Source organism: Aptenodytes patagonicus, chromosome 8 (genome assembly GCF_965638725.1).
Source record: "Aptenodytes patagonicus chromosome 8, bAptPat1.pri.cur, whole genome shotgun sequence".
Lineage (NCBI taxonomy): Eukaryota > Metazoa > Chordata > Aves > Sphenisciformes > Spheniscidae > Aptenodytes > Aptenodytes patagonicus.
The window spans coordinates 13,283,926-13,311,215 of NC_134956.1; the positions used below are offsets into that span (position 1 = coordinate 13,283,926).

General features: G+C 45.0%; 2 protein-coding genes across 2 annotated transcripts; one reads left to right on the plus strand and one right to left on the minus strand.

The window, feature by feature from the left end:
• The first annotated feature begins 1,195 nt into the window (after nt 1-1,195).
• CFAP100 (cilia and flagella associated protein 100) lies at nt 1,196-13,232 on the plus strand. Its single transcript, XM_076345863.1, has 14 exons — nt 1,196-1,232; nt 1,595-1,701; nt 3,108-3,300; nt 3,949-4,016; nt 4,683-4,846; nt 5,471-5,551; nt 6,171-6,352; nt 6,431-6,593; nt 8,150-8,198; nt 8,776-8,927; nt 9,751-9,886; nt 10,354-10,556; nt 12,039-12,132; nt 13,119-13,232. Exons 1-14 carry the CDS (start codon nt 1,208-1,210, stop codon nt 13,230-13,232), a joined length of 1,731 nt encoding a protein of 576 aa, XP_076201978.1. The 5' UTR covers nt 1,196-1,207.
• Nucleotides 13,233-13,830: 598 nt separating this feature from the next.
• On the minus strand, nt 13,831-26,830 carry ZXDC (ZXD family zinc finger C). The gene is made up of 10 exons (XM_076346415.1): nt 25,741-26,830; nt 25,054-25,206; nt 23,989-24,067; nt 23,741-23,871; nt 22,635-22,805; nt 21,366-22,051; nt 20,548-20,632; nt 18,530-18,702; nt 17,126-17,227; nt 13,831-16,071 (listed from the first exon to the last, which is right to left on the minus strand). The coding sequence occupies exons 1-10, from the start codon at nt 26,828-26,830 to the stop codon at nt 15,985-15,987; spliced, it is 2,757 nt and encodes a 918-aa protein (XP_076202530.1). The 3' UTR covers nt 13,831-15,984.
• Between the last annotated feature and the right edge of the window lie 460 nt (nt 26,831-27,290).

Consider the following 27,290-nt stretch of genomic DNA (forward strand, 5'->3'; position numbering starts at 1 on the left):
TGTAGATGAGGGACCCCTAGAGCGAAATATCCCGTTAAGTTATACGAAGTCCAGAGAGACATGAAATCTGAGCTAGCAGTCAAGAAGGCTTTTGGAAAAGGTGCTTCAAGAACTGAAAAGGAGAGAGAAAACATTTGGGATGTATTAAAACCGCCTAAATTCTACCTCAGCCTCTGTGTCAAACAGTGAAAGTTTGACACCTCCAAAGAATAAGATACTAATTGGGCAGCTGCAGAAACACAACCAATAGGAAACACAAAGCATCGAGGACGTACATGGAAATTAGGCCAGATGAGTTTAGCTCAAAATACATAAAAACTGGAGGCTGTTCAGAGCAAAAAACGATGCTCTAAAATAGCCTTAAAACTAGTGCAAGCGGAAGAGAATATTTTCTGCTGTGTCTTATACCAGTGCAGATCAGGAACAGTCCCAGCAGCAGAATTGCATCAATTGAACTAATACCTCACTGGGACCCAGCTTGCTGCCCTTGTTGATTAGAAGATAACTTTAACAATGGCCTATCTGTTCTTTGTAAGCGAGATCGTTACAATTATGCCTTTTCCCCTAGGATCCATAGCAAAGACTACAAAAAGAGACTGGATTCAGAGAAACAAAAACCTAACCTTCAACAGTTTGCCAGCCTAAAATTAAACACGACAGAGTTCTCTACAGCATGTCTGTGCTGTCCAACAATCATTCAGCCTTATCACAAGAAACCCACAGTGCTGAAGCAATTACTGGTAAGAGCTTTAGCGAGTAAAAATGTTGCTTGTGAACCAGCAATGGGAGGATGACAAAGTATGGGTGTGGATCAGAACAGGAGATGTGGGTGGAACAAGAGGCAAGGGACTTGAGTTGCTTGTTATCTCCAAATTGTTTTGTCTTTGCTTTCCCATCAGTGTGCGTGTAAGGAGGACTATGTTTTACACAGCTTTCACATAAGCCAGGGATGAACATCTCCTTTTTGGAGTCAGAACACAAATATTTTCCAGTTTACTGAAGCTTTTTGTTAATTCCTACAGACACAAAAGGCTCAGTGGTTAAGGTCCAGAAAGCCCCTAGGCCCATCACTGCTGTAAAACCTGCTGCGTCAGTTACTGGCAGGTCCCAGTTGATTGATTTATTTATGGTTTTCCTTGGGCCAGGGTCAAAGATGCCATCTCCACATACAGAGTCAACATCTAAAAGTCTCTCTTCCAAACCTGGAATGGAAACCCAGCCTGTGCTGTCAGGTAAGGTCATGATGCTCCAGCAGCTTTTTATTGTTAGGTCAAAGGAGAGGACTGTATTCAGATTCTTCTGCCCATGATCAGATGAGACAGGTAAAATAGCTCCAGACTTACAAAAATCCCTGGCTGAAATCCTGAGTTGATCAGCAGATATGGTCAAGTGACATAAACCATACAGAGGTCTCAGTTACATCACTGGCTTCTTATAAGCCCTATTCAGCTCCCCACTCTTGAGTCAGCATTGTTAGGCATCTGCAGCTGTGAGCACAGCTGCCCACCCTTCAGGTGTGACGCAGCAAAGTCCCTTTGCACTGGGTCCTGATATTCTGCCTTGCGTCTTCTACATCCTCATCCATTTTTTGCAGAAAGCCCAGAAGAGGAGGAAGAAAACCCCATGAAAAATCCATTTACAATTCCTCCAGATATCGACATTTTCTCAATAAGGGACAAGGAAAGAAAAAAGGCTAAGGCGGTATGTATACATGCTTTAGGCCAATGTATATACAAGCAGTTCACTAGGGCAGGCAACCAACCGATATAATACCAAAATTTAGTGCATGACAGAAATAATAGCTGTCAAATTCAGCTGAGATTCCCCCAGATCAGCTTCAAGTCCACCGAAGTCCATGATGAGAGATTAACTTTACCAAGAGCAGATCTGAGCACAGGCTTGCTGGTTGCTAGTGCAAAATCTGGATATTGTCACTTTACTTACTTACTTCAAGGTAGATTTACCACTCGCTCCTGTTCCTGGAGAAGATACCTGCCAGTGCTGTTAGCATTGATTTCTACATAAAGCTTTGGTGAAAGATCTTTTGCTTTCCACTTCAACAGGCTTGGCTTTCTGCTTGGGACGCTGTATTCCAATGTTTGATGTGACCACCTTCTGAACTGCCAACAAAATGAATGCCTAGGAAGAAGGACGACATGGGTTTCATGCCTTAGGTTTCTCTCCATAAGATAGGGAACTGCAACCCACCAGACCATAGAGCTGGGTCTCAGGAATGTCTCTTTCTTCCTTATTTCTGCAGTGGACTTTCATTAGGGCATGCAATCCAAAGGGGGTGGGAAGTCATGGAGAGGTTGTCGCATCTCTGAGAGGTCTGATTGTTGCATGTGGTTGCAGAAGCCAGGCAGTAGTGTGGAAGCAAGAGGTCTTTGTTTCTAAATCACAAAGGGAGAGCTCCAAACAAGCTCAAGCAAGCCACCTCACCTCACATTGATGAATGATAGTCTGGTTTTAGCTTGGGTTGAAGGTCACTATATAAGTATGGGGAAGGGCTTAGGAAGAAGTGCACCAAGGATGTCTGCTGAGTGATGTCCTCAGCCTAACCCATGCCCTAACTGTGCAAAGAGCAATGAAGTACACTTCAGCCCATGTGAAAGCACTGAGCATGAACAACCTTTTACCCTCCAGAAAGCTCTGGAGTGGGTTTGAATAGGTCCTCTCAACCCGAACTTGAGGATATACATGCCTTTGTGAAAGTTGGACTGAGTTGGTATCGAGCATGGGCTGTCCTTTTGTTCCCTCTTACTAGGGGACTTGAAGGATGAATCTCTGAAAATTTCCATTCTCTCCCAGGAGTAATCCAGGAAGGAAAAATGAGGACACTGAGTAGGTCCAAACTGGCACAGCTGGTGGCTAGATGCAGAATACAAATCAACAAACTAATGAGAACAAATGCTAAGAAATGAAGTGTTTCAGTTGCCTCAAGAGAGAATATCATTGGGATTAGTCAGATAAACCAGCAACCATGCATCAGCAGGATATCAGTAGCCTGCAAATTTCTAAACTGTGAATAACGACTCATGTCTTTAAAAACCACAGCAAACAAAGCACATAATCAAACTGTCCACATAACTGACTTTTCCTCATAGGAACGTGAAAGGATGAAGACCATGAAAATCCATGAGAAAATGACTTACTCTGCTAAAATAAAAGCAAAGCAAAAAGCGTTGAGGAAAGCTCTGCAAAAGGAGGAAGAAGAGGAGGGCAGAAAACAGGCAACAAATGAAGAGAAACTGAAAACTCTTCAGGACAGTCTTTCATGGAAGACAGCCATTAAAAAAGGTAGGGAACGGTTACTATCTTTGTAGTGGTGCTGCTCAGCTGGGTTACCGCCTAAAGTAAAAATCAAAGAGGGGATGGGAGTAGCAGTTAGCTCTAGCTGACTTTGGTGAGCTCTTGCAAACACAATAGTTATATGCTGCATCTTGCCAACCTCTGTGCGGCTGGGCCATCTCCATCTCATGCATTTACATACGGAGCATGTATCACCCCCACCGCAGTAGCCTGGATTCCACCATCCCCTATGGCCTCTGCAGTAGCTGTGAGCTCTGGGAATCAGCTGGGAGTCAGCTGAGAGTTTGCAGGACCTTGTGTCATGCAGACATTTCTACTAAGCTGACCTAAAGTTGGATTTTAGTGGATCCGGGCCTAAACTTTCTGCCTTTGACATGAGGAGTAGCTTTGCCATTAATGTCTAGAGGACATTGACCTTTGTAAGGACCAAATTCTCCACTCCATTCTACCTGGTTTTACTCTGTGAAAGCCCATATGAAACTGATCCTAAACAAGGTCAAAACTATAATAAAATAATCAGTATTGCTGGCTCCAATGCCAACCACATCCATGCTCACAGCAGCCTCCATATTCACTGTGTTTTGCCTTGGCCATATTTCCCCCTCTAGTCTGATCAACTCTATATCCTCATTTCAGACTACCCATTAGAAAAGGAGACCTTCCGTGACTACATAAATGACAGAAGAGAGGTATTTTTACTTGAGGTACTTGGCTTTAAGAATGTTACTTTCTGTTCGTTTAATTATTCTTCTCTGTGTTGCTTTGTTTTGTTTTTTTTTCCCCCTGAGATCCATTGCCTAGAGATCATACCAAGGAGGCACACATCAGGCCTCATGAACTGATTGTCCAAGTCCTGTGTTAAAGACACTTGTAGCCTATAGCCCAGCAATCCCAACCAAGAAAGAAGGAACATAGGTCATTCGCACCATCCAGTAGCAGCCAAGCAACTATTTCATTTGTGAGATGCACAGATATACTGACAATTTGGCTTCTGCTGTCCTATACATAAATTATAGCTGGGAGCCATTCTGAACTCAAAATAAGGGAGCCGTGCTGGAATATCCCCATTATTCACCTCTATTATTGTGCTGTAACACAACTGAATCAATCTTTGTCAGCCCAGAGTCAATGCACTGCTGCAACTACTGGATTCTCTCTTTAATTTCACTGCTTATTTGCTATGTTACTTCTGAAATATCTCCTGGCCTCTATGTACCTAGTTTGCACTAAGACACATAATTTAGTTTGAAATCCTTACCTTCTCCGCCAACAACTATAAGGTAATAAGGTAACCAAGAACAAAGCTAAACCAACATACCTTTAAAATCGACCAACCGATGTGACTATGTTGCCTTTTGGGTTCATTTCAGTATGCCATGGCAGTAAAGCGAGATGAGATTCAAAGGATGGAGAACGTAGCAAAGAACAAGGAAAGAAAACTGGAAAAGGCTGAATACTACCTGGAGAAGGATGCTGCCATGTTTGATGAGTTCCTGAAGGAGAACCATAAAAACTCTGTTCAAGCCCTGAAAATGTAATGGAAGTTGAGAGAACCACTTGTGTGCTTTTTTGCACTGGACACAGGAGGTCTTTTACTCGACCTCCACGCAGGGTTTTGGCTAGCAAATGCTCTATGTCTGAGCTTGCCCAGAGTTACAGTCCTGATGGCACTTTCCCCCCCACATTCAATGAAAGAGAGGAAGGAGAACAATAGCTGGGGAATCCCCTCATTACAAAAGCCTTTGATTTGGCTGCAGCAGGGAACCTGCTGTTGACCCCACCACTTCCATTCTTCTCACAACACCCTTAGAGAGGGATATGCTTCTGCCCAACCCCTCACGGGAGAAACAGTCCCCTAAGTGAAGCGAGCCAAGCACTTTGGCCCATTACAGGTATCACAAGGGCAGAGCAGCAATTGATGTTCAGCAGCAGCCAAATTAGGGAGGCCTTAACCTGGAAGCGTCGCTGGAACCCCATACTCTCTTTGCCAAGACAAGTAGGGCCTTCAGGCAGGAGCCAAGCATCACCTGGGATACAACTATAAGAGATATTTGTAGTGCTCCCCCCACATCTTTTTCTCTGTTTTATGTGCACCTCAATTCACTACCCACTTACTGCTAAATTGTTTTATGGCTTACGTTTATGCATTCTTCCCTAGTGCCGAAAAAGAAACCGCAGCAAAGACAAAGAAAATAACGGAGATCCAGGCAATCACTTCGCAAATAGAGAACCTCCAAAGGTAATGGTTGCACACTATTCCTGCCTAGCCTTTAGCAGCTCCTACAGCGCTATACCCTCACAGCCCTTGGGGAAAAAGGGAATCGAGGAAAAAGATTTCTGAAAATGTTCAATTTTAAGAGTCAAAATGTTTCAGCTTTTGTTTTCCAGATGCTGGCTTTGCTTCTAAAACAACTCAACTAGTTTTTTAATTTTTTTTTTTTTTAAAGTATAAACATTCCAAAACCAAAATTAAATGCTTAGTCTCAGATTAAAAACCAAACAAAACTAGGTAATGCATTTTAATGGTGACCTGGGGGAAGAAAAAAAACCCACCCTATAATTCCCATTATGTGTTGAGCTGGCAAGCTTTCTCATTCATTTTCAAGTAAAAATTCCCGAATTAGCAAGCCCAGTGCCATAGCAAGGCTCTGGCCACAGAGATGTGACCAGACAGCTTCCACATGAGGAACCACAGAGAGCACACAGGGCAGGTTCCCATTTGTCTTTGCATGTCCATGAAGACACGTGCCCTCTTGTCCCTTCTCTGGGTGAAGCTGAATATCAAGAGTTAGAAAGAACCTGTTCAAACAGGGGCTTTCCTCCCTGCTAACAAACTTTGTCCACTTCTCTCAACCCAGTGATATATCCAGATTCAAGAATACTCTTGAGGAGTACAAGATGTACAGGGACTTCCTCTATCAACTATCTCCGAAAGAGTGGCAGGAGGAACATGGAAAAAAGCACACAAAGGAAAAGGATTTGAAAACAACACACAAAGCTAATGAAGAAAGTGCCTCGCCTCCCACCACCGCAGAGCAGGGTGAGTGCCAGGGAAAAGCTACCCGCTCCTCACTGGGACAGCTCCATGCTCTAAGTGTACATCTCTTCTTGTCTCCAGGCCAGGGTCTGACAGCCAGGACAAACACTGCCAGTCCCTCTAGTACCAGTTATATAGACGTGCCAAGTTCCCTGCTGTCTTCAAAAAGTTTGGATTTCAGGTCATTACAAGAGATCAGGCCACAGCTCAAAAATTTCCTGAAGCCTCTATCAACAAGAAAACTGTAAGTACAAGACAATGGAAACAACAGACTTAAGTACTGTAGGGAGCACTCAACTGACTGGGAGTCAGTATAGAGGAAACCTACTCCTCACCTTCACCGTGAGCACACTGAGATCTGGGTCTTATTGGAACAAATCAAAATACCAGTAGAAAGCCATCAGGTGTGCAAGTCAGTACCTATGTACCTACTCCAACAGAGCCTCATCCTCAAATCCTCTGCTGAGAGCCTTGCCCAAAGAATTTGGGCCTTGAGATAACCCCAGGAGGAATCATAGACCTTGGGCATTTGTCCTGGAGCAAAGCTTCTCTGCAGCCTATTTGTGGCTGAGCTATTGGTTCCCACTGTTGGTCACAGCCGCCATGCAAATAGCTGCCTGTTGTTTTGCCATTAATGAAGGTCCGAGGCCACTGTAGACCCACATTGCATTGACCGTCTACTTTCAGTAAGAGCCTTCAGACAGTATATGCTGGGATACAGGCAGAGTAATGCCGCTGTAATGTAGGCAGGGCCAGCCTAAGAAGAGGAGGGGCAGGTGGAAGTATGAGACAAGTATGACCAGCTCCAGCTTCTTGAGGCAAAGAAAGCAATTGTCTGGAGAAGCAAAGCGTGAGTGGCTGGTGAGTTTCCTAAGGCCAAAAAACCTGGTTACCAATAGGGTTTGAAGTAAGTCATTGCTTGCAGGGCCATTTCCCCTGCCTCCACTCAGAGTGTTGCAGGTGCCAGGTTCTCCCAAGCAGGGCTGGCGTGTGCCACCCCTCATGAAGCCACTGCAATTACTGGGCTGCTGCCACATGGCAGGAACGATGTGGACACACGTGGGGCTGGCACTAAGATGATGCAAATGGAGGCTTTTCACCCCTCCATGGCACAGGTTGACAGGTGCAAGTGAAGGTGATGAGCAGGCTCTGCTGCCAACATCAGTCAGGCACCTCTTGCCTTGCTCCTCAAGCTCTGTGAGCTGGCTTGTCCCTGGGGCTGAGCAGGGAAGAAAGAGGCCCCACTGCTGGCTAATGGTAGTAGGCTGTGCAGTGGAAGAAGCACTCAACAACCTTCTCCCAGGGCAGGAAAAAACTGCAGACTCCCATGGTGGCTACACCATGTTGTTTAGGAGCAGTGCCACATCCCACACGGAGCACAAGGCTTTCTCTACACTTGCTGTGCTGCTGCCTGAGCCTTTTTAATAAGGCTCTTACCTCTGCCTTCTCATTGCCCAAGAGCCAAAGCCTCCCATCGAGTTCAAAGGCGTTTGGATCAACACCCTCAGTTCAGGCTCACGCGTCATGTCCCGACCCCGCTGGCCAGCAGAGCCCGGAGCAGCTCAAAAGACAGCTTGCTTGTGGACAGATGTAGCTCCCACGCTGCATGTTTGTGTGACCCCTCGCTCCTACTGACCCCCAAACAGCCCACAGCCACGGGGGGGCAAACGTGTGAACATGCAAAGGATGTTCAGGAGCAAACAGCAACAGTAAAAAAACCCCAGCGTTCATAATTTACTAACAAGGTCTCCTTTGAGCTATCATTTCTCTAAGGGCCTGATGCACAAAATGCTTTTTCAGAAGTTCATTGGAGGATGCAGAAAGTGAAACCTGCTCGGACGAAGATGAGGTCAGAAGTCTCATGTTGAAATATTTACACTTTCTGTTTGTCCTGTGTCATTTATTGATGTTACTAATTTCTCTCACCTTCTAACCATTCATTACGGTATTGAGGAGTTACTGTAGCCACTAATTATAAATGTTTGTTTATACATTCATAAATGTTCATGTTTTAGCAACACGTATTATAAATACCTTATTTTAACTTTCCTCCTCCACCTTCCAAAAACCTACCACGATCTCAAAGCTTGCCATCCCCCAACAAGATATGACATCATATAACAGAAGATTTTGAAATTAATGAAGTTAATGTTTTATGTCTGAAATTGAAGTTTTCCCACTCACAGATGTTTGCACCACTTTTTACTCCCCAAAATGCAACTTGTTTTGGGGGTGAGCTACTGAGGCAGCGTAAAGCTACGCACATGGCAGGAAGGTGGGAGACATTTGTACGTGGACAGTCACGGACCTCTCTATGTGGGAGAGCATTTGAACAGCCAGGGCTAGTGCAGACCAACCTCCATGTAGTTCAATGGAAAAGAAACTAGAGGAGGACAAAAACTCATGGCATGTGTTTTCCACTCCAGGAGCCTGAGTTGTATTTTACTGATCCCCAACAACTGCTGTCTATTTTCACGGAGATGGAGGAAGAGAACTTGTCCTTGATCCAGAATTCCCAGGAGATCGAGGAAAGTTTGGACAAGGTCCAACACACTTTCATCACCACACATGAAAGCATGTAAGTGTGACCCTGCAAGTGGTGGGAAGGGGTCCCTGTGCCCCAGCTTTCAAACATAAGTGACCCCCTTCCCCTCACTAGCACCTCGCCATCAGGCTGCATGCTGCAGACTACACGTAATACTGTTCACGCAGCACACAACAAAGAGTGTCTTTCTCATACCTTAGAGCCCAGCTGCAGCCCATCCAGCTCACTCACCATCTTGTGAGCTCCTAGGAAAGTGTCCCATCCATGTAGTTTAGGAGATAGGACTTGAGCTTGGGACTAGTTCCTTAGTCCTCAAGGTACAGGCTGGGGAACTGATGCATTTAGCATCCTGGAGTGGACATAAGCCAGAAGTAACGTGTAATTCTCATGAAGAAAGATCAAAGGAAGAAACAAGGCATGTCCTGGAGTGATTCAGACCAGCACCTATTCCGACTCAATGCAAACCCTTCCTAGAGGAAGCCAGCAGGGAACCCAAGTGTAATTGCAATATAGTATTTCAATGGCAGGTAGACACACATATTCCCATTTAAAGCGTAGCTTATCCCCTTGTGAAAGTTTTTAAAGGTAATCTAATTCCCCCATTGACCTATTAAAAAGTCTTGAATATTTAGCTATGCTAATTCTTCCTCCCCCACACCAGCACAGTAACTGTTACTCCAGAAAAATCACCAGTTCCCTCTGCTCTCAGAGCTGTGGGTGCAAGTTCCCCAGAAATGGCATGAAGCATTGCCTCCATCTGCCGGCAGCAGGAGGGACGGTCCCAGGCTGGAAAGCAGCAGAGGAATCGTGTTTCAGAGATGCCCTTTCAAAATACCTCCTTTCTCTTCTTGCCTAGGGAGAAGAAGTTGGCAGAGCTGAAACAGCAGGTAGTCACCCTCAAATCCTCCATCGCCAAGGAAGAAGAGAAAGTAGCAGATCTGAAGCTCAAAGTTCACCTCTTTTCCTCTGGAGAATACAAAGCTGATGACCAGGTACATCCTGAGATCAAGGCAAGGGGGGTTAGCACGCATTCCTCTCACCAGCCATATCCATCCTGGGAAAAAAGCAGACAGTGGGTTGCACTGGGGAGGGATCAGCACTGTTTCTGAGCAATGGAGCTATAGCAAGGCCAGGTTTGGGGCACTGCTGAGGCAGCAAAGTGGGGCAAATGCATCTGCTCCATGCAGCTGCTACAAGGTAGGAGTAGGGCTCGCAGAGGCAACCGGGCAGCTGCAACCTGTCCCAGGCCACAGCAAAGCTGGGAAGATGAGACCAACAGAAGAATGGCTCAATACAGCCGTCTATCCCAGACACTGGTGCTAAGCAAACCAGGAAACAAGCAATTGAGTCTTGTTAAGGGAATTAAAGTGTACTGATTTCCTTTGCTTTTGGAGGGATGTTGTGGTTCTGCTGGGCAGAACCCAGCCATGCTTCTCACCGTATCTCCTCTCATCTCTAGGACAAAATGCTCACAAGCCTGAACAAGAAGGTGCAGGAAATCTATTGCCACTGCACTGGAGAAAATGAGGCAAACCTACAGACAGTGCAGATGCTAATGGTGATAGAAAAGCAGCTCAATGATTTACTGGACAACCTGGAGAAAATCCCACCAGCAAAGATAGAACAGGCTCAGAAAGCCAAAAAAAAGGAACGGAGGATAAGGTAAGACAAGACCCTCTTCAGGAAATGGGGCCTCTATTTTTAAATGTTGACAGCCAAAAGCAAAGCCACTGAAAGAGCCAAATTTGTCAGATCAACCCAGGAAACTGTAACGGCAATCTGAAAGCCCATGTGACCAATCCATCCCATTTTACTTCTGTAAGGGTTTCACATTCATAGTACTTGCATCTCCCGATCAGCGAGCAGCAGCCCACAGCTACATTAGAAAAGACCTGGAAGCTACATTAGAAAAGGGCAAAATCTGGAAGAGAATCATCATTTTAAGAAGGCAGTTTGCAGTAACAATATTTAAACTGATTAAATAGAAAATTACTCCTCTGTAGTTATTTAACACACTAAAAGTCTGACATGCCTTGATATTTTGTCAGGCTTCAATAGGTACACAAGGGCATTTGTCAGCAACACCAGCTTTCAAATGCTTCTTCTACAAAACTCTCAAGTTGAACTTGTATTATTAAATTAAATAGTAGCCAATTAACACAATAAATTTAGTTTCTGAGATGAGACACATTCCTTTTGGCTCAGTTACACACATGAAATTTCCCCTCACAAACAGCAAAGATGCAACGGGACAGCTGATTGGATCTGGCCATCCTCAGGTGAATCAGATCCAGCAGAGGAAAAAAAAAATAGTGCGAGGATTTAAAGCCAGAACAGTGACATTACTCTCTTTCTCTGCATCTTTCCTCACCTTTGTAGTAGAAGGGTATGATGCTTCTTCCTGATGTTCTGTGAATGGTTTTGCACTCTTAACTTACCAAAGAAAGAAGACACACTGGGGATGGAGGAGAAGAATTCAGGAAGAAATCTGACCCCCGCAAATAAAAAGCAAACCCAAACAAACAAACAAAGCTTCAAAGAGCATTTAAAGTTTTCCTGAAGATCACAAGGTCAAGAATTCATTTCCTTTCCGCTGCAGTGTTCCATAGCTTGAGCCCATTTCTGTTCTAGCGCTTCATTTCCATAGGGAATTGGAGCCAGTTAACAGTATCAGCCTCCACTGTGCCCATTTAGGCAAAGTGTAGCTCCATGGATGTAAAACCCTCTTACATCTGTATGTCACAGACTTGGCTGCACTGGTGAGAACTTAAGACACAATAAGCATCATTCAGCCACAAAGCTGGTGAGCATCCTGGTCAACTGTAGAGCGTAAGGCACCTGCTGAAGGTGGTACAGAGCATGTCTGTAAGAGAGAACAACCGTCTGACATCTCCATTTGCAAAGCTTGACATGCTTTTTCCACCCCTCACTCCGGAGAGTAGGATCAACTGCAGCAAGTGTTCCCCTCTTACCACCTTCACAGCAACAGACTCCAGCATTGGCTATACCAAACCCCTGTGCTCCGGTGGTCTTACACTGTTAGATGTAAGATGTAATGTTAGATGTTGATGCTGTGTGCCAAAAGCATATTTGGTGTAGCTGCACGCCACATTTAACCCATCCTTTATTTGCTCCCTTCAAAAGGCTCAGAGAGGAAAAGCTGAGACAACAGAAGCAGGAGCAGGAGGAAAGATTGCAAAGGGCCCTGGAAAGATCCCAGGCAACTATAAAAAAAGAGGTAAGCGCAGTAATCCATAGGAACACCTCGCCTCAACAGCCCACTTCAGAGAAGCTGGGGGTACTTGAGCATCAAGCGTTCAAGGGAAGACTGTTACTAGGGGCCTTCGTAGCTGGGTGGGGATGGCACCCATACTCAGGTGTAGCCCAATTTACAGGACTGATGTAACTTAAGCAACTGCTGGGAAGTCAGTTATACTGCAAGTTATTCTAGCTCAGTGTCCTTCCCTCGTCCTTCTCCTATCCTTGTCTTGACCACATGGCCCCCTCCATTACTTGCCAATTTTCTCAGTAAGCTCATTTCAACTTGTTAACTTGGCAGTATTAAAAAAAGCATGCAAATCAGCAAATGAGGAACCAGGCAGCAGCAAGACACTCCCAATAACGGGAGCAAGGCCCTAGATCAGCTCAGCCATGCCATCAAACCATACCTTTTTTTGGCATGTTCCACATTACGCCAAACTGAGCTTTGGCCCCTCAGGAGGCACAGCACGGAGCTTCAGGCCATGGCTCCCGCTGCACATTTCACAGGTCAACACAAGTGAGGACATCCCAGTTCTCAGTCACACACCAAGCCGGTGACAGCATGGGCGATTGAGAACAGGCACCATGAGTCCCTGCCCCTTTACCCCAGATAAAATAAGAGGGTTCTGCAGGCTCCCTCAGATATTTCTTCGGACTTCCAACTTGCCTTCCTCTTGAGATAGTACAAATAAGGCTTTAGCCAGAAACCAGTTGCAGGTGCAATAGTATGTTGTAGCAAGCTGAAGCACGAGCATGTGCACAGCCTTCAGGTGCTTCACACTCATTTTCTAATAGAAAAAACACACTTTATAGACACACTGAAACCTGCCTAAAAAACAGACAGCAAGGGGCCATGGACCCTCACAGCAGGAGAGCCTGGCAGCATGAAGCAGCTTTAGCTGCATGGTTCAGACATGCTACTCCAACACGGCACTGATGCACGTGCCTCTTCTTCCTCTGCAGAGCGGCAGGAGGCTGGTGTTTCGTTCCAACCCCCCTGCCAGGAAGGAGAAGAAAAAGCACAGCCAAGAACAAATGGATAAGGAGAAGGAAGAACAATTCTATTATTTCACTTGACAGCACAGCCTTAACCACAGCATGTAGGGCTGATGCTGCTCTAGAAAAAGTTTTTCATAGATCTACGTTCTGTTAGTCTTTGCTCAGTTGATGAACTTCAGAGTCCCATGAAATTCCCTTCTTCTCCTTCCCTAAGATCTTCTCCTACCCTAAGATCCCAGGGAAAGTTGCTGTGTCAGGCAACCCCTTTTCGTCCCATCGATCTTTTGCCTAAAAAAATAAATTAAAATTCTCTCATTTTGCTTCTCAGGCTCCTGCTAGCAACAATGCTTTTCTCATTCAGTTTTTGAACACAAACAGCACTATCCCTACAAACCTGACTAGTGAGCTCTATCGCAGTCCTGGGTAACAATCTTTGTTGAGGCATGACTAAGCCAGGCACCTGCCAGACATTTATTATAATCGCAAATCTGTTGAAGGACTATAAAAAATGCAGGCTACGCTTTAATCCAAAGGAGGGGTTTCATTACAGACTCTACCCCACTACTGTGGAGAAGACACAAGCGAAGGAAAAACACAAGCTCTGCAGAAATCAAGCTGCTAGCAATTAACTTTGTGTCAGATGCATCCATACAAAGAACAATACCCAGTGACAAACTGACCATAAAAAAAAGCTTTATTAACCCTTTTGCACCAGCAGTTCTTCAGGTATCCATTGCCAGCAATGGAGTTCAAGCCAAGTGATCCAATTTTCGGCCCCAAGAGGTTAGCACTTTACATTCACTTACAAAGCTGAGTGAGGTACATTTTCAGAAGTAGAAAGATTTGGTTGCAAGTCCCATAAAAAGATGGAGTGTTCCTTGGCCATTTTAATAGATTAAGAACTGGTATGGTCCTTGAGAACAGAATAATGCAGGCATTGGGAGCTCGAGGCGTCTCAGCTTCCAGGGAGAGCATGGTGACCACCAGAGCAAGACCCAGTAGTCCCTTCAGCATGATTCCTCCCCATCTTTTCTACCTCTCAGGAGTGGACTCCGTGCTGCAGTCACAGCCACCAGGTAGATGATCTCATCTACCAATTAGTTCGGTTTGGAAACCCAACCTGAGAGGGTTTAAGAGATTCCCTGGACATAAGCTGTAAACTCAGAATGAGAGGAACAGAGAGACCTCAATGCTCAGTTAAGCTAAAGATAGAAAAATAAAACTGGTTCAACCAGAGGATATAATACTGCCTACAAATCAGGATCTGAAGTTGAATGTAACCTGTATGCTTTTTTTCCCTCTCCAAGTCTTCAACCGAAAAAAGCATTTATCTGGACACATACATAGTTCAAAAGGCACAGGAAGTAAAAGCATTTCTGAATGACCTCATGTGAATTCAACATCAGTATAACTGTAAAATAAATAAATATGTGCAAGATTAGAAAGATCACAACGTTCTCCTGCATGACATATCTTACTTTGTAAAAAACAAAAAAACAAAAAAACCCCACATACGTGCATACACACACACACCTCATTGAGAATAAAAAACAGTACATACACCCTTTTAACAAACTCCTATACGTAATTTTATAGGCATTCAGTACATCACCATAAGAAACATTTAAATTACTACCTTAAAATGTAACCAGAAGGGGGTTTTTCCCTATACAACCCTATACTTATTTAGGTGTCTGCAATCCAGATAAGTACAGTACATACAACCTCTCCCCCCACCCCCAAGGGAAACTGCAGTTTTTCAGTGGGGCAAATCTTCCCAGGTAACAATTCTTTTCCCCTCATAAAATACTCTGACAACTGCATATTCTGTAAACCAGCCGGAAGCTCCACGTGCATGTGACACACTGGCGTATCAATAAAGAAGAAGTGTTAACAGTGTTCAATTGGAAAAAAAAAAAAAAGAAAAAACAAAACCCAAAATAAAAAGGTAGTGGCCAGTTTACAGGTAACTTGGCAGCAGTTCATAGGTGAGATAAAAATCAAGGTGCTTAAATTTACGTGACAGTCAACATTCCTCCCAAAAAAGGGAACATAAAGATAGAACGAACCTCTCTCAGATGCTGTTGGACTCTTAGCTAATTACTTACAGTGAGTACAGTTCTATTGCAGTTTTCTTTTTCAAGTTTTGCTGGAAGAATTCAGCAAAGTATTTGGGACACAGGAGCAAGGAAAGGGAGAAACTCAACATGAGCTACAAACTGATTCACAGCTAAGTTAACAGTTAGAATCTAGCTTTCTAAAATGAAGATTTTGGAGCATTTCCATGGCATAGGACATTAATTTTGTTACATGTGACACTTCATTCCAATTTTCTGCCAAAACACAGGGGCCAAAACAATTATTTTTTTGTGTGTGGAAAACACTTGCAAATTTTAGCTCTTAATTCCTCAATGCCACTGGCTCCAGCAGGAGACCAACGCAAGGAAAGTTTTAACTGTTGTAGGCAGGATTATAAATTTGTACTTGTTAGCTGTAGAATACTTGCTTTCCTGTGAAAACAGTAAATATTACCTCAGTTTGAAGTTTATAATACAGTACTTCTCCCTGAAACAACACTGTACAGCAGTCTGCCTCAGTCTCTCCAACCACCAGGCAGACAGGGTATCTTACACAGGCACATCAAGTGGGATTTACATTTTTTAAGAAAATCCTTCAGCTGCAACTGTCCTTAGCAAATTGCGAAGAGTGCAACCATAATCCAAGTACTCCTAGTTTTCATGTTTTCCTTGGAAAAAGACCCACACAGTTATCTCACTCTGTCAAGACATGATTGCCCAATTTGTTTTCAAGTAACTGTTCTTAATAATGGTCATTCCAGATCCTGTAAGTTTATTGTGCTTCCAGTGAACTGAGAGTTATCAGAACCTGCATCATCTTCAGTGGAATTGTGTGGTTCCTGTTAAAGCAAACAGACAGCATGAAGAGTTCAGTGCTTTCACCCCTAGATGCTTTTAATGCATATCAGTAAGATTACCTTGATGTTTATCCAAGACCAGAGAAATGCTTTGAATGGTTTAGAAGAAACCTAAAGCTTTCCTACTTTGGGGACCCACTCAAACAGTGCTGCTCCAGTTTTCGTTTGGAACACTTCAGATGAACATTACTAACAGCGATAAATTTAAAATCACTATTTGCTTTTCCTCTATTAACTCTCTACTGTGGCCAACAATCCTAGTACTCTTCTTTTATTTCTAGGTTTATCACAGTAAGATGCTCCTCTCAAATACAAAAGCTTTATTTTCTATCCAGGAGAAGCACACTTGGTAAGAATAACTGCATTGCAGAGTATCAAAACCAAAGCCCCACATGATCAAGTAGAAAATGTGGTTTATGTACACGCTAATCATTCATTGCTGCGTGGTTCTCAGCTGCTCCTACTCATTAATATGCAGTTTACCAGAACAGCAGATAACAAAACGTTTATGCAAGAAGCTATATGAAGCTTTCTGCATTCAAACAACACTGACACTCAGTAGTTAACAAGGGCAAGTAGTGAAATGAAAGACTGTAGAAGCAAGCAGGCTTTTTAACCTAACTGCCATTCCCATATAGACGCTGCTCTGAAAGCTAGGCTCAAGATTTTATTTTCCTCTTCCCACCCTTCCTGTAACCTGTTACATATCAATTCTGATCCTCTTTCTTGACCCACTTAGTATCTGCAGTATGGGATCACGAAAACAAGGATGGAGCACTTCAGTAATGAGTAACATTTAGTTATTCATTACTCAGTAACAGAGGAAGAAAAACAACCACCTATGGTATGTCAAAGGTTGGTAACATACACAAGATAAATCTTGCAGTGCAGCTCTCTGCTTACTGCTTCTTGTAAGTGAAATTAAACTCCTAGTGGAAAACAAGGTATTTTCATTAGGCAAAACACCAATGTTCACAGTAAACTCTCCTCCCTTTCAAGCTAGGCAATAAAACCCAACAGCTCTGACATGCTGTACCTGAAGTATGTGAACAGGTAAATCCACTGTAAGCTGAGAATGTGACGAGGAGGACTGAGAGCTCAGCTGAAAGGGCAAATCTCCCTCTCCTGGGGAATCATCCTGTGAATGCAGAAACATGATGCGGTTACAAGACCCCCAAGCATCTCAGCACAATACGGCAAATTTACTCAGCCTCACAATCTTAAAAAAAAATCTGATAAAGCTACTTCACTGTACTAGTAAGGCCTAGATCCACAAAGGTATGTGGAAAGCTAACTACCACTTAAATCTGAACCTAGCTCAGTGTATAACCTATTATCCTATCATAATCAACTTGGAAAATTGGCAAGATCTGAAACAGAAGGAACAGCTCATCTTCCAACAAACGTAACACTCCGAAATATGCAACAAGTTTCATCACGTTGTGTGAAACTGATACTTAACATAAAAGTTACAAACATTTACACCCACCAGAAAAATAGACAGAGGAAGAACTCTGCCCATAGCTTCCTCCATACCATGTGTTGGTAGGAATAAAGTGGAATGAACTTACTGTCACTCTGGATATTATACAGATATACACCTGCCCAAAACCATATTACCTGCCGTGCTCCACTAATCAGCCCACATAGACTACTAAGGTATTTTTAGAAAAAAATCTTAAGCTTCATTTCAACAGTTTAGAAAAATAACAGTTTAGGCTGAAACTTCATTTTGCAGGAATCTTTTCATGTCAGTCTCATTTACCTGGTAAATGAGAGAGAGGCGGAGTAATGTAAGAATTTGGGGGGGTGTCAACAAAGACTGGAGGAAAAAGTCATACTCCCGTGCATCCTCTAAGGTAACACATGCTTGTAATCCTTTCCTTATGGAAAAACAATTACCCCATATTTTGGGACAGGAATGTAGCACCTGTTTTGCTGCTCTCATAACTGCCTGTCCAAACTGGGAAAATCCTAAGCCGTTGAAGGATCACAACTCTCACATGCAAAACAAAAGTTTGCTAAAGCTCTTAGTTCCACCACAGTGTTTCCTACGCCAAGTGTATCCAGCCTAAGAAGCTGAACAGGATGTTCTGCGCAGTTACAGTGCCCCTGTGTTCCAGGCTGGACTGAAGATTAGTACTAAACCAAATAAAAACATCTTGCACATTTCCACAATGCATCTGTTTGGGCCCCCAGCAGTTGCATGATTGAACCAGCTCTGTTTTCAGGCATTTCCAGACCTCTCTAAAGCCAATTTCATATAAACTTCCCAGGAAAGTGCTTCTTGTGGGCAAGTGCCCTAACGGACGTGGTACATACTGCAGATCTCAAGATCCCATCTAGGGGTACCTGAGTTCAGAGAGAGTCAGATTCTTCCATAAATGTGTCAGTTTGGGTAACAGAGAAGACGGGCATGTTTTTCCTCCTCAGCTCTTACCTGAAGAAGCTGAATTTGCACATACTGGGCTCCAGTGGCAGGGTCCCTTATTGTCAGCCCTCCGTTTGGCAGAACTATGTTGCCACCCAGTCGACTGCCAGGAGTGGATGATGAAAAGTTGGTAGGGCTTACTTTACCACCCTTGCTTTTCCTCTGACCAGAGCCAGATGCCCCTAAAAGAGAGCAATTTTAAAATTTAGATGGTCAGAAGCAATTTGCCAGAGTTTCCTGCCAGTATTTTTCAGTTTTATGCAGTTATTTACACTACACAGCAAATGCCTGGAACAGTGCAATATAATTAAGCACCATCTGATAACTGCTAAAAGGCCAGACAGCAATCAGCTGATGAACTCCAACTGCTGACCGAGCATCTTTTTACATGAATGCCATTAAAACCACATCACAAACTGCTAAGCTTAGGGCTCACCCCTCTGGTAGCACAGAAATATCAGCATATTTGTGGAGTTACAGAATGGAATTAGGAAGTAGAATTGCATTTTCTATTTTTAATTTTGCAACTCATTTCCTGAGAAGTCATGTATATCATTTTTCCAAACTGTAAAAAGAGCATAGTGAAGCTCATCTATTTCCAGAAAGATTTCAAGGACTGTTAGGTAGAACAGGCTACAGAAGTACAACTATCACAACTTTAAGCATTTTTCAGTTTAAAACAAGACGAACCAGCTGCTTGTATCGCAAGCTGAAAACCAAAAACCTAATCAAAATAAATGTAGGAATACAATCCTGTCAGCTGTTTCAGGGTTTTTTGTTTTGTTTTTTAAATCTAGAGTAAATAAAAGGCTTGGATAACTTCTTTTTAAACACTGAACTTTGCTCTACAGTGTTTATTCACCCTAGTTAAACCAATTAGAAATACAAGACTCTTTAGACCACTTCGAGAAGCACATGGTAGCATTAAGGCAACAGCTGGTGAGAAGTGGACTATGGGAGTCTTGAGTAGGAACAGAAATAGGAATTTTCTGAGGCCACTTTAGGAGACATGCAGATGAAGCGCGATTTTTTTTTAAACTAATGTCCAAAAGACATGTTTGATGATACATGCACATGTTTGATACAAGCACACTTAGAACTAGCTTCACAAAGCAGTTATCCTTCCGTGTGATGATTCACTGAACCAGACAGAATTTATGCAGGTATACCTTTTACAAATACAGAAACATGACAGTGCTCAATTCAGAACTAGTCTCTTAACTCACCTTAAAAATTATCACCTTGATTTTCAGAGGTGGAAGGTAGTAAGAGACAGCAAGGAAGAACTAAACTGTATATATATATATATACACACACACACACACACATATGAATGATGTTCCACCCCAGCACCAAGGGTAGACACAACTCAAACGCCTGAGCTCATGCAAGTCTAGTGAGCCATGGACCACGTTTGATCTGGCAAAGTAACGGTGTATAATTCACATCAGACATGTTTGAGTCAAACTACAGTTTAAGAAAAAGAGGACACATTTGAAATCATGACCTAAACCTCACCCTGCACAAGAACTCTCTACATGGCTAAAATCTGAGAGGTTTGAGTATTTCTAGATAACTAAGAAATAGATTCCTTAACGCTGCATACACACTGTTACTAAGTGACACACAGAAGCAAAACAAATCCAGTTGATGTTTTCATTGTCTGTACTGGGTAAAAGAGAACCCACTAGGTAAGACCAAAAGCATAAACAACAGAAAGCAAAGTGACCTTTTTTTTTTGTTTTAATAAGAAAATAAAAAGCAGAGGGAGAGATGGAGAGAGAGTGTCTTGTTAACAATCGCGAAACATATGGTGCAGATTTCTTTGTAAACTTACTGTGAATCTGATATTCCACAGAATGTGGTTATCCTAAGTAACAGATGGTACACCACATGCATAATTATGTTAACTAGCAATAAAACGGATGGGATGTTTAAGAATGTACTGAGATACCTGCTCCCATTTCACTGCCAAAAATCCTAAATAATTGTATTTAGTAAATTTAACAAAATTAACAGCTTCTCACCTGTGCTGCTCCCATTCCCTTTTTGCTTTCTTTTCTTGGCTAGCTGAATGGCTCTGTAGTCTGTTCTCGCAGACCCACTGCTCTCCTAGTAAAACAAAACAAACAAACAAACCCCCAAGAGATGCAAAGTTTTTTGAATGCAAGAACAAACCAAGACAATGAACACAGACTAATGAGTTCTCAGTTGCAGTTATCTTTTACACTGCAAACACTGAATTCTCGTTTCCTGTGCTCTTCTGATTAACGTTTCAATAAATTCCCTGTATGTACTTAATATCTGGAGTTCAACACAAAAGGAAGTTGGCTCCACATTTCTAAGTGTTCAGATTTTAACAGGGTAAACGTTGACTTTGCAATGTAAATAAACAGTTAAGTCTGCAGTAACATAGTAAAGCAGAAAGGGAAGAGTACTTAAAACAGGAATGAGGACCAAGATGAAAATGTTTCAGTTACTCTCCCAGCCCAAATCTTTCCCTGGAACAAAATGCACAAGACACCACGTGTTCTTGGGTATTCTTGTAAATTCCATTTCATCCTCAGACAGATGGCCGCTTATTTTTTAATCCCTTATTTTGAAAGGTTCTCCCTTAACTCTCCCCACCAGAATTCCAGTGTTTCTTAAGAGAACTTATCACCACACCGAATCTACTTCTGCCAGCACACTATTCAACATAATGTTCTACATCCTTCATCAAAAAAAACCCAAAATGCATGATCCGCAAAATCTGAGAAAGGTCTCCCTATAAGTAGCAATGGATATCCCCACAGTCAGGGTGTCTCAGTCATCTAGGGGTAAAACGAATATAGTTACTGCATACCAAAAATGAGCTGCCAGTCACTGTGCCAAGATCCATTTCTTTCTGTGCACTGTAGCTCCCTGGAGGGTTGGAGAAGACAAACTGTGTCACTACTTTGCTGCCCTCTTGTTGACCAACAACGTCCGAGCTAGGAAGCAAATTCCGTTCAACTTTAGTTGGTGTTAGTAACTCAGGCACATTGGTACCACTGAGGCTACTAGAAGGAGTCAAAGTGGCTGTGTCAATTGTTAAATTATTGCTGGACGTCAAACCGTGCACATCTTGACTGGAATTCCTCACCGACAGAGATGCTAGCGAACCCAAGGCTTCTGCATTGACAGTCTGTACATCATCCAAATTTAAAGTGCTTTGCTGTAGAACTGTTGCACTGGTTCCCAGCAAGAGAGAACTGTCCAGGCTCTGTGGCATATCACTGCTAGCCACCAGTATCAAGGGATCAACTGCCTGGCTTAAAGAATTGTTACTGACAGGCAGGTTTCCTCCGAGCGTTGAGCCCACCGAAGCAACATCGATCGTGACAATTCCAGAGTTCACTAGCGCCATGTCTGTTGCAATTCCAGAATTGCTACTAGACACATTGGAGAACAGGGATACAAGGTCTATGTTGCTGAGATCGTTCTGTCCCGGACTAGTGAGTTCACTGCTGGGTGTGAGGGAGCTGCTTGCTTCAAGCTGAGTTAGGAGATCTGGAAGAGAAGGGTTTGGTTATAAGACAGACCTTTCATCAGACAGCGGGGAGGAAAAATATGAATGATCAAAGGAGGATGCTTAAAACTCTAGATTCTCAGCCTACTAAAACACTTCCCAACTTCCCTGAAAGCAGACTTAAAGAAAAGCAGCTTACCGAAATAAGTTCACTCCTTTACTGAGAAATTTCAGTTGCAAAAGCACTTGCCAAAAGATAACACTAAGGCAGTCCAGACTAAGTTAGGTTATAGAGGAGTGGAAAAATGAGTGCGAAAAGAAGTGCTTTTAGTCCTTGCTCGTATTTTACAGATGGCATGGAGAAGGACAAGCTCTACCTCATTCAAAAGAGCTGCAATTTCTCACAGTTTCACACAGGTCAAGCTCAAGTCTCACTTTCTGACACTCGGTTACAAGTCCCACGGAAAATTTTAGTGGGGGGAAAACCAACTCCAGTCTCAGTGAAGATTCTGCCATTCACATCAATGGGGCTCAGATTTCAACATCAGTAAACACACATTTTCCTTAATAAAACACTTAAGTTTTTCCATTGCACCCTCCTATAGTTTGAAATAAATACTTTACCTGGGCTGAAGTTATGCTGTTTGACCATGTGTGTCTTCATACTGTGTTTGGAAGTGAACAATTTATTACAGCTTGATACAGGGCAACGAGTCTTTAACGAGTCTACATCCTGAAGATGTTTTTTGGAGTGAATATACAGACTACTTCGTGCTGAAAATTTTGCACAACAGCCTACAAGAAGATATACAAGGCTTTAAAGTTTCATCTAATTTCAATTTGATGTTCATACTTAGTATCTTAAGAAAACCAATCAGAGTAGCTCTGCAGAACTCTATTTGCTATTTTGCAGCACCTATGCATACATTCACAGGAATCAGAAGAAAGCCAAATACACATTTCCTCGTTTTACAACAAAGACATCTCAGTGGGTAGGATAGTTCAACAACCTGTTTCTGACAACAAGAAACCCTTAAGTCATTCAGCATAACGCACAACCTTTCCCCGCTATGGCATCTTAAATGTAAACTCTTCATGACAACTGCTAGCATAACCATTAGAAGGAGAAACAATCACCAAGTAGAGCTGCTTTACTTTATGAAGCAGAATATCCCAGATCAGACCCAAAATCTTTGTTCCTGGAGTCCTACTGAAGTGATGGAGGTAATGCTAAGAAATGCGTCAGCAAGGCTCCTGTACAACCAAAACAGATACCATTCACATGGCCATCCACCACCCCAGCAGCAGAGACTACCACTGTGCAACCATTGAACACTCGAGATGACATGTCACAACAGCAAAACGTGGCCTTGAAGGTGTTGGGACAGGACCACTTTTCACTATTTCTGATGAATCAAGTGAAAAAGCTGAGCTGCAGAAACTGAGTATCAGAGGCAGGATTTTCCAGAATAAAGCAGTTCTGATCATCATAAAGAACAAAATCAAGCTAGAGCATGAACCACCGTTTTCTCTGCAATCCATAAATTTGAGAATGATCACTCATTCAGTTACGCGTCTTCTGTTGAGTTTTACCTCTTCAAACTCTGTTATAAGACTCACTCTGAATTGCTCTGATCCTGTAATAAGCTTGCGTTTGGGGAAAAGGCACACCATCTTTAGGCAGTACACACACCGATTACCAGTTAGTACATACAAGAGTTGAACAATACCTTCTACTGGACACTCAAATGGTTTTGTACCAAGGTGAGTTATACTGTGGCCTTTCAAGTGTTCTGCTCTTGTGAAGGACTTCCCACAGCCTTCTACTGGGCACATAAATCTCCTGTCATCTTCGTGTTTCCTACAAGGGAAGGAAATTGCCATTGGCATGATTAAACCCACTGCTGCTTAAGTACTGGAAGAAAAACAAACAAACAAACAGCAAGTGACTTAGGACAGTATAATCAGAAAAGGCTACCTTTTATGTCTCAGCAGCTTGGACATACTGGTGAAAGACCAGCCACAGCCTTCAAAGTCGCAGATAAAAGGCCTTTCACCTTCAGCAAAGAAAGGTTATGTTAATAATCTAATACGGAAATAGACACTGCTACTAGAAAAATCTCAAGAGCTGCTTGAATTGAATTAATTTAAAACGAGAAGACTCAACCACCCTCTCCTGCAATTCACTGCAGAGTACTGTGATGCCCCTTCCCCATCGTACAATGAGTCTTCTTTAACTCAAGGCCATCACACCTTTCCCTATGCATCAGGGAGCATAGATAATTACCAATCCATCTCATATTAATCTGAGCTATCTTGAAGGTGCTTCAATAACTAATAGTAGCATTATTCAAAAGAGAAACACAGCTTAAATGTTTTTTTTCTGTTTTCATGACCTGTGATTATATGTTGATTACAATACAGTGAAGTATGTGAAGTTAGTTTCCATCACATCTATGAACTTTCACTTAACAAAAGTGACACTTTAAAAAAAAAAAAAACAACAAAAAAGCAAAACCCACACTGTAAAGCCATGAAACCAGGAAAACAGAGGACAGTGGAGAGTACACATAATTGTCTTTAAAACATTAAAAGGCTGGATTTCAGTTTAGCAGCAGTCCTTGCAAGTCAGGAGTGCTTGCTTGAGTTGAAATTTATCTTCTTGCTGTTCCAAACCTTGGTACATACATTTCACATGAGAGTTCTGAGAGTTTTTTAACTGTTTGTTTTAACCAAGATTAGAATTTACACAATGTTTTGAATGTCTATGAACTCGGGAATAGAGCTGGGATAATTTTTCTGAACAGAGTTCACATGCCAAAAGCCACAGCTTTGCACGTCCGTAGCTACTTCGCATCTGGCAAGTTCATTCAATGGACTCCTACCCCCAGAAGGCCAAGAATCAAATGTTTTCACTGACTCCAAATAACTCATGTCACCTTTTCTGCCTTCATGACTTTCAGTTTTTCCAGCAAACTGAAGTCCACTCTCTGCGTATTATCTTCCGTGCACTTCCCCAGGTACAAGTCACCCTCATGAATACCTGTGTGACTCCTCATGTGGATTTTCAGTCGGCAGGCTTTGTCATACTGCTTGTTACAGCCAGGGAACGAACAGGAGAACTGCTCTTGCTCTCTGAAGTGGGCTCGATTATGGGAGAATAACGCACTCACTGTGATAAATGTTCTTTCACAGCCTGGGGAGAGAAGGGAAACAGCGCATCAGCTTGATACAAAACTGAATCAGGAAAACTGCTTTCTTTTCTCCTTCCCAAATCTTAGTGGGGGACCTTCGTGATCCTCTTTTTTCCAGGATATTAAATGCTGGCACACAGTAAAACCAAATGGTGCAATCCTAATACATCACTCCCAGAGATTACAATTATTTAGCCAAGGTGGGCAATCAAAACACGCGCAGTCCGGTTTAAGGCATACCACTGAAGACTTGTGCTGTGGCTTAAGGCGTTTCACCACACGAGCACAAAGCCACACGTAAGCTGACCAGCAGCACCCTCCAGCTCCCAAACTTTCCCTGTTGGTAACTGAGGTGGCGTGGAGCGGGGCCCTTCCTCGAGACTCTGGGGGAGATCCGAAGGGGAGGGAGGGGCAGCGGGGAGGAAAAGCGAGCTGAGCCGCTGCACAGACTCAGGGAAGGGATCCCGTCCTTACCCGGGCGAGCTGTTTTTTGGAAGGGGAGGGAACCAAGCCCCGGAGGCCCGGCGGCGGCTTACCGGGGAAGTCGCAGCGGTAGGGCCGCTCGGGCTCCAGGTGGCTGCGGCGGCGGTGGGCGGCGAGGCGGGCGGCGCTGGGGAACCGCTGCCCGCACGCCTCGCACTTGTGCGCCGCCTCCTGCTCGTGGGCGCGGCTGTGGGCCCGCAGGTTGTAGACGGTGGTGAAGCGCTTGGCGCAGCCCGGCGCCGCGCAGGCGAAGGGCCGCAGCTTGTCGTGCGAGTGCAGGTGCCGCCGCAGCTTGTAGGCCGTGGCGAAGGACCAGGCGCAGCCCGGCACCGGGCAGCCGAAGGGCCGCGCCGCCGCCCCCGCCGCCCCCCGGGCGTCCTCCCCGCCGCCGCCGTGCGCCGAGAGGCGGTGCAGGCGCAGCTGCTGCTTGCGGGGGAAGGCCTCGCCGCAGCGCGGCTCCGGGCAGGGGAAGGCCGGCGGCGAGCGCGGCCGCGGCCCGCCCGGCGGCTCGGCGGGGCTGGCGGCGGGTGGCGGCGGAGGGGCGGGCGGCGGCGGCGCGGCGCCCGCGGCCTGCTCGGCGCCGGGCCCGAGCGTCAGGACGCCGTTCTCGATGCGCACCACCAGGCTCTGGTTGTTGATAGTGATGGTCCCCGAGAAGGAGCCGTCCTCCGCCCCGCCGCCGCCATCGCCGCCGGCGGGGGGCAGCGGCGGCGGCGGGGGAGGAGGCGGCGGCGGCGCGGAGCCGGGGGCCTCCTCCGGCGGCTCGGCGGGCGGCGGGCCGGGCTGGGCGCGCCCCGCTTCGCCGCCGCCCGGGCCGGCCTCGGCCGCGCCGCGCACCACGTTGAAGACGAGCAGGAGCCCGTCGTTGTCGGACGCGGGCCCCGCCGGCGGCGCGCAGGGGCTAGGCGCCGGGCTGGCGCCGGGCTCCGGCTTCTCCTCCACCAGCAGCACCGGGAAGCTCACGTAGAGGCCCGACGCGGCGGTACTGGCGGCGGAGGAGGAGGAGGCGACGGCGGCCGCCGGCTCCCAGTCGGGCGGCGGCGGCGGGCAGCGCGGGGCGGCGGGCGGCGCGGCGGGGCCGCCATGTTGGGCGCCGGGCCGGGCCCGGGCCGCCTCCGCGGCGGGCAGCCCCTGCGTTTCCATCTTGGGGGTCCCTGTAGCAGCGGCTGAAACCGGAGCCGCGGGGCGGGGCCGGCGCGGGCCAGCGAGGAAACCCGGAGCGTGGCGTCAAGGAGCGGGAGGCGGGGGAGGCGCCGGGGAAACCCGGAGCGCGGAGTTTCGGACGGGGCGGAGCGGGGCCCGGGCGCCGGCGGGGCTCCTGCGGGCGGGCAGGGGCTGCCCCGGCGCCGCTCGCCCCTGTCGGGCTCCCCTCCCCTGGGGGAAGGCTGCCCTGGTGGCTATCGTACGCTAGCGGGCTGCTGCAGAGCAGCTCGTACCTTTAATTCCCCTCGATAGCCAAAGTGGCGTAGTTGGAATTATTTCAGTATTTGGGGATTATTCCGGTATCTATTCCTGTTAATAGCAAAGAAGCAGCTGTGCTGGAGCAGAGCAATTCTAAGTTTGCAGCCGCATTTAGAAAGTTGCAATAGGTAAATGCTTTAGC